This window comes from Pristis pectinata, chromosome 12 (genome assembly GCF_009764475.1).
Source record: "Pristis pectinata isolate sPriPec2 chromosome 12, sPriPec2.1.pri, whole genome shotgun sequence".
Lineage (NCBI taxonomy): Eukaryota > Metazoa > Chordata > Chondrichthyes > Rhinopristiformes > Pristidae > Pristis > Pristis pectinata.
Genome location: NC_067416.1, coordinates 30,121,182 through 30,136,923, shown reverse-complemented (window position 1 = coordinate 30,136,923; position 15,742 = coordinate 30,121,182). Strand labels below are relative to the sequence as shown.

At 35.4% G+C, this 15,742-nt stretch overlaps 1 protein-coding gene across 2 annotated transcripts in view; it reads right to left on the bottom strand.

Annotated features, from left to right (window-relative positions):
• The window catches only part of btaf1 (BTAF1 RNA polymerase II, B-TFIID transcription factor-associated), an 85,121-nt gene that overhangs the window by 26,295 nt on the left and 43,084 nt on the right, over positions 1–15,742 (bottom strand). For both annotated transcript variants that reach the window (XM_052027464.1, XM_052027465.1), the window contains exons 13-28: positions 13,671–13,795; positions 11,949–12,069; positions 11,719–11,823; positions 10,150–10,299; positions 8,607–8,749; positions 7,500–7,674; positions 6,673–6,876; positions 5,518–5,944; positions 4,862–5,052; positions 4,173–4,326; positions 3,974–4,083; positions 3,432–3,633; positions 2,057–2,205; positions 631–783; positions 285–406; positions 20–187 (exon numbers count right to left, since the gene is read on the bottom strand). In XM_052027464.1, the coding sequence (XP_051883424.1) occupies positions 20–187; positions 285–406; positions 631–783; positions 2,057–2,205; positions 3,432–3,633; positions 3,974–4,083; positions 4,173–4,326; positions 4,862–5,052; positions 5,518–5,944; positions 6,673–6,876; positions 7,500–7,674; positions 8,607–8,749; positions 10,150–10,299; positions 11,719–11,823; positions 11,949–12,069; positions 13,671–13,795 (2,699 nt within the window). The remainder of the gene's footprint in view (positions 1–19; positions 188–284; positions 407–630; positions 784–2,056; positions 2,206–3,431; positions 3,634–3,973; positions 4,084–4,172; positions 4,327–4,861; positions 5,053–5,517; positions 5,945–6,672; positions 6,877–7,499; positions 7,675–8,606; positions 8,750–10,149; positions 10,300–11,718; positions 11,824–11,948; positions 12,070–13,670; positions 13,796–15,742) is intronic.

The window sequence follows — 15,742 nt, the reverse complement described above, 5'->3', positions numbered from 1 at the left end:
ATAATAAATTAGAATTTACCTAGCCCGCTCAGTGGGAGGTCCAGTATAGTGCAATGGATGTAATATTTCTTTAGAACAGAACTTTCCTACTTCATCTATCCAATGGCCTGTTAGCGTTGGAGGACACACTACTAATGATGGTAGAGGTGAATAATCTTCTGCCTGAGCTTTTGTATACTCCTGAGCTCTGTGGAAACAGAGAAGTTGGCTGTTATTCTAGTAGCTTTTCCACTTTCAATAATGCGATTTTAATCAAAAAAAGTGAATTATTTTCTTCAAATTACCTGAGGTAATGATCCCCTGCAAGAATGCAAATTGATTGCAATGTCTTTCCCAGTCCCATATCATCACACAGAATTCCATGAAGCTTATATTTGTTCAGAAATGCCAACCAGTTTACACCATCCTTAAATGAGAAATGTATAAGAAAATGTTTATTAATATACAACTTCTCTTACTGACATACCAAACTAGAGGTCAATGATGTTAGCTAACATAAGTTCACAAACCAAAATATTGTATATGACAATTAACTTGCCTCCAGAAATACCATTACTATACCTGTTCAAAAAAAGAATCACAAATAACTTTATTCTCAAGAATGATTACTAGAATATAGGGAATTCCTACCTGCTGATATTTCCTGAGTTCCGCTTTGATAGAAACAGGAATTTTGTAATTTTCCAACTTTGTCCCATCTAATAACTGTTCCAAAAAATGCCGCTCTCTGGCTTTTTGTTTAATCAATTCTTCTGACATATTTGGTGGATCTGGAATGCCAGCCTGTAAAATTGACTGTATTTAGGATTTGTATCACGTATTCCATTGTGGAACTGAAAATGCAAATCTATCATTCCTTTAGTTACATAGGGAAGGTCTGGGGAACTGAACAATGCAATGGATTAGATCCTGAATCCTCTCTGGGACCTATCATCCATCAAATATTAAGTAAAAGACTCTAATGTTTGTTGGCTGAAACAATCCTATAAGTGTGTGGCTCAGTGGTAGTAGACTCGCCTTTGAGTTAAAAGACACCTGAGTCAAATCATCAGTATAGTCCTGAGGATGTGCTGGGCACCTTCACAGGCTATTACCTCCCAGGTGGTTTGTGGGACGTTACTGTTCACATTTTCCTACATTAAACTGTGAATTGTAAACTGTATTTTTCATTATTTCTCCACCAGCCTCTCAAGAACAAGAGGAAACATTTTGTAAATTGTGTATAAAACAGTTATTTTCAGATGTTAAAAATCGTGAAGATGTTGATGGTTTAAATAGAGATGTTTTCTTGTGGAAAAAATTCAATTCTTAAAAGAGTTGGATTTAAGATGATTAGTAAAGGGACCAGGACAATATCATTTAAAAAAAAATATACTGCAACATGCAATCAGAAACACATTGCCTTAGGATCTGGTGCAGTGGATGTAGTCTCTATAAAAAATTTAAAAAAGATATATTTCTAATAGAAAAAAAACGAGCTATGAAGGAAAATCAGACAAATGTGAAAACAACATTTAAGCCAGAAGAATGAGAAGCAAAATGGCCTAAATGGTACAATTTTAAAGGGTTGTACCATTAAGTTCATATTGCTTCTCCTGCTTTCTTCATTGGAAAGCTACATTAAAGACTTGGAGTGGTCAAATGTCCTCCATTTTCTTTCATTCTAAGACTCCAAAACAAAAGATTTCAGGAATATACAAAACTTAATAGTAAAATAAAAATACACTAATTATACCCAAAGCATCTAACTAACTTTATTCTTTACACATGCTGATGTCTCCACTACACAGCTTCACAATTCTGTGTTCATAATTCAGGTTTTCTCACCTTTAAATGCAACACATTCAGAACATAATCTTCAAATACCTCACAACTCAGTAGATAGGAATGTTCAATAAAGCAATTTCAATTTTAAAGTAGATTAGTGAAGTTCATCACAATTAGATAAGTTAATAAAAGTTGAATGGATGGTCAGACCACAATGGACCAAAGGATTTTCTGTATTCAGTAGAGAGCTACATAGATAGCTACCAAAATATAACCTTTCAAAACTTACCTCTAGTGGCATTAATCTAATCAATGTTGCAAAGCACTGGGTAGCCATAAATCGTACACTATCTGTTTGGTCACTCATCCTGCCCAGTACAGGGACTACCAACAGGACAATATACGGGATGATATCTACATCAAGTTGCTCCATAATACCTGTATATTGCTGTTAAGGAATTATTTTTGTGATTGCTCTCATTGAAAATATTTTTGAAAAGTAAAAACACATCTCAAGATAACAAATTCTGTGTAGCTAGTTATATATATTAAATCATTCCACTGCAATTTTAAGACCCAGAGGACCTACAAAAGCAATCATTTTTATTTTAAACCCCAATTATGAAATGTGGAGATTACCTAGTTAAAACTTTGTAGATTTTCTCCCCTATAGGTGGCAATAGTTTTAATGGATTTTATATCCATCCAACTAATCAGGGAAGCTTTTATTTCCCTTCTAGAGTTTTGCGCACAGAAGCTAGCATCAACATCAGGTAGCCCCACATCAAGAGTAGGATCGGGGTGCTTCCAACATGTCTTAACCACAGAACAGCAACTTTGTCCATTTATGTCCATTTCATGTACCAATCTTTCAGTTCTGTTTCTGAATGACAAAAGTAGGCGTTTTGGGAAAGATGCCACCTTGGACAAACAATTAAAAATAATAATATATTTGATGCACATCCAACAGAATTTGTTACAAGCTTAAAGCTAGAAGAGGCTGGAAATACAAATTATCCCACTATACTTGGACAACAATTTTGAACATTTATGCAAATTTTACAGGATTGCTCTACCAGAAGATATAAGAGTTTTGGTTAGGTTGACTTTTCTCAAATAAGAATCTTGCTACAAACAAAACTTGCTTTACATTGAGCAAAATAAGAAAAGCACTATCAAATTAACTTAACCAGTAAGAATACTAACTGCTTACAGAAATAAGGAAGGATAAGCCCACCAAAGAATTTGCACACTAACAATGTAATTTAAAATTCTCACTATGGTTTTCCATTGTACCATTCAAACTTACAAAATATTTCTGTGGAACCAAAAATATTCTATGATTAGTTAACAGTGCAAATAAAATAGATTAAGTTAGTTTTATATAAATTGCATGATTTATTCATTTTTAAAAAATCACCAGGCAGCCCTCTTTCTCTTGGGACATCTTGATGACCTTGCTTCCACATCATTAAAGTGACCCAGCACTTTGTACTATTTTAAACATGTAACTGCAACTGGTTTTGAGAAAGCCTCAGTTTTTGTGAAAATACAAGTCAACTGAACTTTTTTTAAAAAAATCATGTGCATGAGGAGGTTGAATAATATTGATGCAAAAGACTCACAATTAGAATACAAGATTTAGATTTGAATATTAAGGATACAGGCTAGAGCTTCAATTGCTCCCTCTTGCTTTGTATTATCATCAATGGCTCCTAACCAAGGAAGGACTTTCTCCAGGAAGATGCTCATTGTTTCCATTGTAGCTATTTTGCTCATTACACCAACACATCTAGCAGCCATATGTCTGACTGCAGTGTACGGGTGCCGCAAACAAGTGCAAAGATGTGGAAGATGTTGCAATAGCTGAAAAAAAAGATTTAAATTAGTTTTCAATATTTTCAGATTATAATTTAAAGCCATCAAAAACATAGATAGGGTCATAAAATCATAAATTGGCAATAGGAATTCAACTTCAGAATTGAAAAGTGTAGGGCAAATTATTTGTTGAACTAGGCAACTTATTAATTCTTTAAGCAAATATGCTTGTAAACTATCCATTTCATCAATGTACACATCTTTAATTAACTTTCCCAGCAATTAAAAATGAATTCTAGAAGTGCAAGGTTGAGTATTTTGAGATCAGTTTGATAAAAGTTATTGTAAATACATTAAAATATTATGTTATATTTCATGTTTGACAAACCTGGGCATGGATGTCAGAGCCCATTGCTGCTGCTGTAATTTCCAGCACCTGTAATGAGTTAACTAATTCCTGGGCAGCAACATCTCCCTTTTCAAGTACCACATTTCCATCTGTAAGAAAACATAAGTAAGCTATTTTCTATATATAAAACAGAATTATATAACAAAAAACAGTAAAGATATTGGGAACAACTACATACTGAAATTCTGGACATCTACATGAGTCCTTAGGAGTCCAACCATAGAGTCCCAGAGATAAGGCAGAGCTGTAGCCATTTCTGCACCAAAGTGCCTTCCAATTGTGGTAAGTGCATACTCAGCTCCTCTTCTCTGAATTAAGTTTGACTTCTGGGTCTGCAACATAGATAAGTGTTGTTCCTTAAGTATTGAAAAAAATTTCCAACTTACTTTTTTTGGGCGTCTGCATTCAAAAGTCATGGTTCTCTAAGGTTGACTTAAAATTCTGAAATGACAGTGCAAGAAGCAGCTATGCACGATGTGTTGCTCCTCTCCTATCCAGATAATGTTTGCTTACTGTTATCGATTAATTTAATGAATAGATTAATCCAGAAACTTTTCTGCTCTACAAGTTTTAGTTACTCAATGGATAAATACACTAAGGGGCAATTTTCCACCTACTCAATGTTAATGAGAGAAAGTCTAGACCACTGATCCATTAAAGAAAACTGTTATCAATGATGTACATCTCTTAGATTTAACAATGAAAGGACACAGATGCATCAAGAATACAATTTCTATCAATTAATACAACGCCAAGAACCTGGAAAAGAATATCTAATTATTTGCCCTGTTGGCATGTAATCAACCAAGAAATATATACTTCACTAATTTGAACTGTATTACATTTCATCCGTAATTAGTCATTTACCTCATCATGTTCGCACAAACTAATCCCTGCACTCCCTTGAGGTATGTCTGCAGATGAGCCCTTGAGAGCTTTAGGCGTTGGCCCTCGTCTACTAGTTAAAGCAAAAGCAGCTTGCTGATGCCTGTAAAGTGTGATGATTCCCCTGGTCTTATTTACAGCATGATGCATTCCATCTTTTTCAGAATTTGGTCCTTAGATGAAAATATACAATTGATTAGCAAGTATTATTTTTTAATGAGATTTTAAACATTGAATGACTACATCTAAATTACCAGTATAAATACTATTAATCCCTTTAGGATATCAAACACCAGTGTAATTGATATCTAAGCATCCATTTTTAAATTATATTATTAAACTTATTCATTTCAGCACAGAACATATCAATCAAGAGCAGATTCCTATTAGAATGACTTTAATTCATGCAGAAGAATACAAAAAAATGTTGCATCAAGACTGACACCACGTATTTAATGCACAAAACTGTACAAAGCTGTAGGGTATCTTTTTATCATCCACATTCACAGGGAGAGTTAGAACATCGTGTAAGTGAAAATGGTAAAATGAACGGTTGCTAAATGTTAACACTTAACTAATTCAATTTGAAATATCTCTACACATTAACACAATGTGACCTTCCTCTTATATACTATTACCTTTAGAGTTATCCACACTGTTAGATGTGGGTACTGGAGAGGTTGCTGAAGGAGTTACTGTGCAATCCACACAGACAGAGTTGCAAAGATTTTTCACAATTTTGGGATTGGGACAAGGACATCTTGCTGTACATTGTTGGAGCAATTTAGCAATGCAAGAAGCTGCATAATTCTGCACAAGTACATTTTCCTCCTTTTTCACTCCTTCCATTAACGGTTTAATGACAGGATTCAGTTTTTCTGGAAGCTGCTGCAAGTTAATAACCGCACAAGCAGAAAACATGTGAACCCTCAGATGAAGAGTTTGCCATTCTTGATTTGTTTCTGCCACAGTCATTTGGACCTGCTGGCGCTTGCTATCCAATTGCTGGATAATGTTGGGCTTCAAACCATAGGATGATGTCACTTCATTGAATGTTGTTGTGATCTTCAATTAAAGAAAGAATTAAGGACATTAGTTTATATTTTACATTAAATAGAATGAGCATTAAAATAATATACAAAATAGCCCTTGATCAAATTTGTAAATCTTTCCTTTACTGATCTGGCATTTAAGATACTTCCTTTTGAATATTCTCAATGCAATGAAAGCCAGGCCTGACAAGATGTTTTTTTAGCAAGTACTATTTTCGATTTTCGAAGTGTCATAGTGCAATTTTCTCTCTCTGCCTCTACTTACTTAGGTTATCTTACATAAGGAAATCCTGTTTGGTTAAGCAGTTAGCTTGTGATCTTCCTATGTACTTTAATATACGCGCCTCCAATATGATCACTTGAGAACAAGCACATTTTAAAAAAGAAAATCAAAGCCACCGAAAGGTTCCAAGTACATTAAATAAAACTTGCATCTTTCTTAAGTCTGGTTTTAGAGAAAATTTATATAGGAGTTACTTCAAAAATCTTGATACAATGAAGACAAAACATCATGATGATGTGCAGGTAAACAAATATCCTAGACATTCTTAAAATAAGGTATTTTATTTAAAATGCCACCTTTTGGTAAAAAAATAATTAGCTAACTGCTGGACAACCATCATGCTCAGAATTTATTTAAATTAACCTTACAAGCTTGACAGAGATGAACAACTATGCATTCCTCGACAAATATGTTTTTCAGTCTAGTTTGCAGAACTTCTCATTGTCAGATTTACTTACCAGTTCATTTGCTTGATCTATGGTAAATACACTGTTGTTCACACTGCTCCCAACATCACAGCTGGCTTCAACTAATGATGCAATCAGTTGCTTACATTCATTCTGCATTCGCGTAAATGGAATAGCTATCTCATCGTAATAAAGATGTTCTGACAATATAGCCATCAATCGTGGCTGTACAGCACTAGATACAACCACGCAATCCTAGAATTAAATCAAGGCCGAGATTCAAACATTATCATTAAGTTAAAATTGCTTACAAAATGTCCAACATGCAAAATGCTTCAATTTGAATATTGTATAAATGATCCTGGTAATTTAAATGTCACTAACTAATATGTATCCAGGCTCCTCTGCAAGCCAAAAAGGCAAACATTCCAAACGAAAACATGCTTCCTACAAATTCTGGATTTTTTGCTAATGTGCAAGTTTTTCTTAACTTTAGTAAACAGACACAATATAAAACCTCTGTTACACAAATAAGCATAGTTGGTTAAAATCCAATGGTGTGAGAGATCAAGATTATTAAATGAAAGTGTCTTATGACAAAAAATCCTGTTATATTTGGCAAAAATACAATGAAACTGAGACAAGTTAATATTTCAAGTATATATTCTTAATCAGATACAATCCAAAACAAATTACTAGCATGACAATCACTTCTTAACAATTTGCTCAGGGAGACTCAGACAGCTTGGTTATATATTTAACAGTGCATTGTAACAGAAATCATTTAAGATGTATACTTAAATTCCAATGTTTTCTTAAATTGGTCAAGCAACAAATGCAGAAATTAAAACAACTTAAAATTCTGACAAACTCCATACCTTCCTGAGGTTAGCCCATTCAGAAATAACTAATGCAACAGCAATTCTCTGCAGTGCAGACTTTGAGTTTAAATGGAACAGTAAAAGTTGAGCTAGAGACTCAGCTGGTTTTACTTCTTGATTGATGGAGTTAACACTTGGCTCACACATGGAACAACAGAGTGCTCCTAGCAACCTTTGAACAAGAAGATATAAATTTTACTTTGTCTCAATTAAATGCATGTTCACAAACAACAGTAGAACAGTTCAATTTAGGTTGAATTATCACATGTTCAGAGGAACCCTTGCTTTGGAAATATTCCAGCTTTCTCTGAGTGAAATAATAATTACGTTATTAACTCAGTGGAAGTCAACTAGTTACCCAAAAGTACCAATTCCCAGCACAAAACTTAAAAATTACTAGCATGGCAATCACTTGAGTTACGAATGGAAATATAAATGTGGCATGCAAAGGCTTACAAAATAGTTTCCACCATTTAAGCATGTGTTTGTTTTCTTATTCTAACTTCTAAACAGGTTAAAATTAAAATCTTCCCAACTCCAATGCACTTGTCCCAAGAATCTGGTATGAATCCCTTTTTTCCTCTGGTGCCCTTGCAGCAATAAAGCGTCCATGGCTCAGTGTGAGGGTTGGTATTGGGGGGCCTGTGGGAGAGGAGCAGCTGGTCAGCACCAAGATGCAGGACTCAGGGTTGCATCCTGCCAGCTACTGTTGGACAATTGCAGCACCTGCTACATGTGTTGACAGGCCAATGAGAACCTGTAACCCATCAGCACTCAGTGGGGTACCAGTTCTTTTTTTTTTCCAAGGATGAGATGAGTATTGTGGAAGTTTGCTAAACTTTTGCAGAGATAAGCAAATTAACACAACCATGAAATTACCATTATGACCAAAGCAAAAGCTGGAATTTCTTCCAGGAACATTCCCATCCTTTATTGAATTGGGATGACAGAATTATTTTTAAAACCATACTATGCAATCAAACCACTCTGTTTGCTTTTGGTACTTTGATTCCTAACATTTCTAATTTTTTTTATATACATACTGCTAAACATTTTGTGAACCTCAATACAAATCATTTTAAAATACAAATCAAGTTATCTTACCTAGCTGCCTTTAGGCGTGTTCGAGTCACTACATAATCTCTGGTAGCTTGATCCTCATTAATGGTGTCTGAACCAGCAATATATTCTTGCCTCACTTCTTTTGTTGGAGCTTGCCCTTGCCGGTGCTTACTGCAAGATTTTTCCTACATCAAAATAAGAATGGTTACATATAGTTGGACAGGATGAGTGCATAAAGCTTCATACCTCAAATTTTAAAGTTATAACTATATTCCTACCTAAGAAACCGGACAAAATTATGAATCAATTTGTAGGCACTTTTCAGTTCAATAACAAGTATTCCTTGCAAACCTGGATGAATCTAGTTATACCTGGACTGCAAAGGTACGGGACTATGTTCACTTATTCATTTTCATTGGTTGCTTTAGTGAAACATTATTTTGAAACTATCACCCAGATTTAAAACTAACATCATTACAAAATCTCCTTTTAATATCACAGCTTCCCCTCCAACTTCAAGTGAAAAGGCAGTTTTACTTTCCTCAACCCCTGCATCTCCACCCTCCACTCCTGGTTCTCTCTCACCATTCTGTGATTTTTCTTTTTCTGAGTCGGTCCCTCTAGGCTCATTCTGATGTTATCACTGGGCTTGTGCGCTTGACCTAGAGATTCTGGCTACGATTGATGCAAGACAGCGCCGGAGCCAGAGCGTGGCGACACATTGCAAGCTGCTCCCTACAGATCTACTCATTACCTTTACTATAATCGTTCTACATTTTTAAATTTAAACTCTATGTCACTAACTATCACTAATAATGTTCTTTTAAATATTGAACAGTTCCCTTATACGAGATGGTCTATGACCTCATGATCTACCTTGTTGTGACCTCGCACCTTATTGCACTGCACTTTCTCTGCAGCTGTGACACTTTGTACTGTTACTGTTTTTACCTGTACTACATCAATGCACTCTGTAATGAATTGACCTGTATGATCAGTTTGTAAGACAAGCTTTTCACTGTACCTTGGTACAAGTGACAATAATAAACCAATACCAAGTGCATCAAGAGTCCTCTCACTGCCAACACTGGCCTGACAATAGTTCGCTTCTCCCGACACTGAATTAGGAGAATTTTTCAGAGACGCTGTTGGTGGTCTCTCTAATGTGCATATATCTGAACTAGATGTGGAGGGTGGTGCAGGGATCATTGCTGACCAGTAGACCATGAGCTTTGTGCTGAGTTTGAAATCTTCATCCTTGAACATATTTTTTCTCAGATGACCAAAGGCTGTGCTGGTGCACTGGAGGTTGTGGTGAATTTCATCATCACTGTGAGGTACTCATGAGATATGGGAAATTGCTTCATGTTTTCCAGAGTCTTGTTGTGGACCCTAACTGCTGGGAACAGCTTTGTGCAGCAGGGACTGGCTGGTAGAGGATCTTTGTTTTGCAGACATTTAGTGTAAGGCTCATGGTCTTTTATGCTTCAGAGAAGGATTCAACAATGACATGAAGCTCAGCTTCCAAGTGTGCACACTTGCATTGCAGTGCAAGCACCTTCAAAATAATACCGAGAAAAATTACCTTTGATTTGGCTTTAATCTCTAGCAGCATATTTGAATCAATTGGCAAATGAGAAGGCTGCATCATTAAACATAACCAAGCTCCCATCCAAGGGCAAGCAGCAGCAACCACGTACTGAAGAGGGGCTTTATTTAACAATTCTAACCACACCTAAATACAAGAGGAAAAAAAATACTTTGTTGATGCATGAAGACTAGTCTACATCAAAAATAAAAATATGACGATCATGCACTGAAGAGGGTACACAGAAACTTTAAAAGGATTTGCCAGGACTGGAAAATCTTAGCTATGAGGAAAGATTGAATGGGCTGTAGTTGCTTCCTTTGGAATAGAGAAGGCTGAAGAAAGACAAATGAAATGTAAAATTTTTGGGGGGCTCGGTTAAATAGGAAGTACTGTATTTCCATTAGCTGAAAGATCAAAAACCAAAGGGCATTGATTTGAAGTAATTGGTAGGAGGACTGAAGGTGACATGGGAAAATTCCTTACACCTGGAAGATGACAGACAGCTGGAACACACTGCTTGAATGGATAGTGGACATAGAATCCCATACCACATTTAAAAAGTGCATGCACGTGTAGTTGAAGAAACATGGATATACTGGACCAAATGGGTTCCCTGCGTTATAAATGTTCTACATATAATTGAACAGAAAACAAATGGTTTTGGATATGTTATTGCATACACATATGGGCAATTTAGAAGATCAACATTTGCACTGAATCCCATTAAACTTCAAAAAGACTATCTTTAAAAAAAGTCTGTTCACAGTACATCTTGCATACCATCCAAAGAGTTTAAATTACCCTAAGTAGATAAGGTGCTCCACAATCTTTCATTGTTTTTTGTCTATTAGGATTATAATATGTGTCCCTTAATATCCCTTTTAAGGACTTGATTGCGCCTGGCCTGCAATATCTCTACAAATGCTAACTACTGCCATGAATATGCATTAGGATGGGCAAAATTTATACAATTTGATTAAAAATAGTTAAGGTTCCTATTAAAGTAACTAACCAAACAGTGGTTAAGTAAAGAAACACATGTATACCAATAGTTGCACAGCAATATTTCTTAGTTAATACATCTTAACTAGCAACTCGGGCAAGTTGCTTACTGTAACAGGGTTGTTGTTTCCCCTAAGTTGAGCTTGTAACTTTTCAATGAAAATTTTTCAAATTGCTGATTATATGTTAAATTGCAGGCAACAGCAAATCAATGTCAAACTGATACAAGCATATACAAAATTAACAAATATAGAAAAGCTATTCAATGCATTCCCTCAACTATTTGCTGCTCCTGTGGAATTTGCTCCTCACATATGGCATCCCTAAGTTTAAACAAAAATACTATTTGAAATAGGCTGCTGTCAAAAACTTGTAGCATCACAATTACCAATTACACACTAAATGGCCACTTGATTTTACAATTAATAAAAGATGAAATTACTTAATCAAATGCAAAAGATTCAATAACAAAAGTACTTAAAACATTAATCTATTGAAATAATCATTTAATATTTAGTCAATTCTTTTGCTTTATGATATTAAATAGAAGAAAAAAGTTACCTTTTGAATAAGTTCCAAAATTTCTTGATTGCTTTCCAAGATGCACGATTGATATATATGTCTTAACACATCTTGTAGAATTGGAGTTAACCACATTACACAGCTCTGAAAAGAAAATAATTACATTACAAATGTTCTGTGTAAATATATTCACACTATGAAAATATTAAAAAACATTGCAGATCAGGTAATCAGTTGCACAATCTATATTTCAAAGTAAAAGTACGTACTTGATCTTGTGTAGACAGAAGAGTGAATAAGGTTTCCAAAGCTGCTTTCCGAACAGAAGAAATAGTATGGCGTAAAAATGGCCAAACGCGAGGCACCAGAACTGAGAGTGATTGCTGGATACTGTTGATTAAAATATGTAGTTTTATACAAGAGTATAGAAAAATTGTGTAGTATTCCACGAGACATTTAATGTACTTAAGACCTAAATAGATACAATATTGAGCAGGTAATGGCAGTATCGGTCATGGAATTATTAACCTGTTATGGCAGAAAGCAGCCTGTTTGGCCCATCCAGTGCATGCTGGCTCAAAGCAATAGTACAGCTCCTAATACAGCAATTCCATTCTGCAGTTCTTTTCTCAAAGTCCTACAAATTATTCTCTCTCAAGTGCCTCTCCAAATCCATTTTTAAGACATTGACTGATTCCTTTTCTACCACACTGCAAGGCAGTGAATTTCAGATCATAACTACTAGAAAGAACTTTTGCCCAAAATTTAAAACCTGTACCAAGTGGTCCTTGAACCACCTCTTAATAATAGGAGCTTCCCCCTTTCTAAATGAGTCATCTTGTATTAAATATTTTCTCAACCTTCTTTGTTCCAAAGAGAACAATCTCAAGTTCTCATGTCAAGCATCAGAGTTGAAATCTTTCAACCCATGAACCACTCAAGTGCAATTCTTCTGTATCCTAAGGTCTTTATATCCTTTCAAATGTGTAGTGTCCACAATTGGATGCAATACTTCAGCAATGCCCATCCAGTATTTTCCACAGGTTCAGCATAATTTCCCTGCTTTTGTGCTCCATACCTCTACTTCTGAATGTCTGGATCCCATATGCTTTACTAACCACATTCTCAACATGCCCTTCTAACTTCATGGATTTATGGATATATATGCCCAGGTCCCCCTGCCCCTGACATCCTATAGAACTTTGCCATTTAGTCTATATTGTCTCTCGTTCTTTAAAATGTCATTTTATAAAGAACTGTGAATGTTTGCTGCAGAATTTGCATTTTTAGGATTATACAAGATATTCCTAAAAGCTATAAAAAAATTGATATTCCATTGTGCTGCAGTTCAAGTTGAAGAGACTGAGGTTTATATTTATGATTTGGCCTATGGTAATTCCTGAACTTGGCCTCCAAGGATCTTTGCTATAAGAAAAAAAGGAAGTCTATTCTAAAATTCTTGAATACCTCAATTGTAGCCTTCAGTAGTGATATTTTCTCATGATTAACATAGTTCCAACTACTCTTCAGAATCTTCTCACAACCAAATACTCTTATTCCTCTCATATTATTTCAATATCTTCTTCATACTCGGAGGGTTTAGTTAATTGCTGAAGCCATCAGGATTTGAAATGTCTGATCATAATTTTTTTTAGAGCAGAATTTATAACGGCTTTAGCAGAAAGTAAATAACCATTTGGGAAAAAAAAGGTATCAAATTAATGTTGCAAAAGCATAGCAGAACTGGATTAAGTCCTAAAATTTGGAGAAAGCACAGTGGGCTAAATTGTCTAATAATGGGCTGTAAATATTTTTTGTCAATGCCAAAATATCATAAATAGGAACAGTAGATGGTAAACAAGGAGGAAGAAATAAATCAAAACTAAAAAGGATCAAATAAAGTTAGACAGCACATCTAACACAAAAATCCTTTTACACAAGATATTTCAAGGTTATACCACTGAAGGCATTAAGATCTTTTAAACAGTCACCTGTACTGTTGAATTTGACGATATGTCAATAGTGATGCAAGCAGGGTCATAATGCTATTAGTAGAAGCTGTAAGATCATCCAAGTCTAGAAGAGCATCCCATAAAGTATTGACAATAAATGGCACCTAGAAAAATGAAACAAAAAGGTGAGCATTAAAATAACCCACTCTCATCATTTAACCAACACTCTTCTGTTAAGTAATTTTTCTACATTATATTCCATCATCTATGTTCTTGCCCAGTTACTCAGCTTGTGAGTATCTCCTTCAAGCCTTATACCTTTCTTCATACTCACAATCCCACTTAGTTTAGCTGTGTCAGCAAACTTGGAAGTAAGACACTTAGTCCCCTCATCAAAATCATTGATATATATCATGAACAGCTGGGCCCAAGCACTGATACCTTTGGTACCACACTAGTCAAAATCTGCCAACCCAAGGAGGATCCATTTATTCCCACTCTTTGTTTTCTGTCCAATAACCGATTCTCGGTCCATCTCTATACATTATCCCCATTTCCTTGTGCTCCAACTTTGTTAACCCACCTCCTGTGTGGGACTTTATGGAAAGCCTTCTGGAACCTTATGTACACTGTCTCCATTTGTTTTATCTTATCTATTCTACTGGTCAGATTCTTAAAGAACAGATTAGTCAAACACAATTTTCCCTTCATAAGTACATGTTAATTCTGCAATTCTATTATTCTTTTCAAGTTGCTATTAAATCATTCATTGTGGTTTACAGCATTTTTACAACTACTGATGTTAGGCTAACAGATTGGTACTTTTCCGTTTGTGGTCACCCACCTTTCTTACATAATGGGGTCACATTTGCCATCTTTCAATCCACAGGAAAAATTCCAGTATGTACAGAACCTTGGATGATAACAAGAGCATTCACTATCTCTGAAGCCATTCAAAACTTTGGGATGCAGATCACCATGTCCCTAGGATTTATCAGCTTTTAAGGTCATCAACTTCTCTAGTACTATTTTTAGGATATAGTGGATGCTACTTAGTTTTTTCAGTTCCTCATTCCCACTGGACCTTCGATTTCCTAATACACCTGGCAGGGAGCAGGATGCAGACTAATAGTTTAATTCCCCCGCTATTTCTTTCTTCCCCGTTATAAATTCTCTTGTCTCTATAATGTGCCCACATTTGCCCTCTCTAATCTTTTCCTCTTTAAGACTGTACAAGCTCTTGTGTTTCTCGTCAGTCAATATTCATATTCCGTCTTGTCTCTCTTTATCAATTTCTTAATTCTCCCCTAGGAATTCTCAAATGTTGCCAGTCCTCAGGTGCACTGCTATTTCTGGCAACTTTATAAGCCTTCTCTTTTGGTTTAATATTATCCTTAATTTCTCTGGTCAGCCACTTTTCCCTCTGGGCTTTCGTGTCTTAATTTTTTTTTGTTATTTGTGCATTATTTCTTTAAATGCTCATCATTGCCTGCCTGTGCATTCTCCCAACCATTCACAGCTCTCCACTCATACCTTCACAGTTTCCTTTGTTTAGATTTAAGGCCTTAATTTTGCATTGGACTATATCACTTTCAAATCCAATGTGAAATTTTATCATATTATAGTCACTCTCCAAAAGTCCCCTTGACAATAAGATTATCAATCAACCACCTCTCATAGCACAAAATGGGATCCAAAATAGCCTTTTCCCTTGTTGGAAAATGCCTTGAATAAATTTCATGAATTCACCTTCCACTTTATTAAAGTAAATTTGATTTGTCCAGTGTACGTCTAGACGAAAAGCTCCTAAAATTACAGTTAAATGCATCTCTGATTTCCTGATTTTTGACAAACTCAACATTACAACTATTATTTGGTGGCCTATAAATAACTCCCACCATGTTTTCTGCCCTTCGCTATTCCTTAGCTCAAGATCATTTGTTACCACTGTACTAATCTCTGCCCCTTTAGTGGTGCTAATTAGTTTAGTTTAAAAGCTCTGGTCTTTAGTCCTTCACCAAAGGGATCAGCCCTACAGTTCATTCTACCCAGAACCCCTCATCATTTTGTATACTTCCATCAAATTTCCCTCAAATATAGTTCCGGTCTTT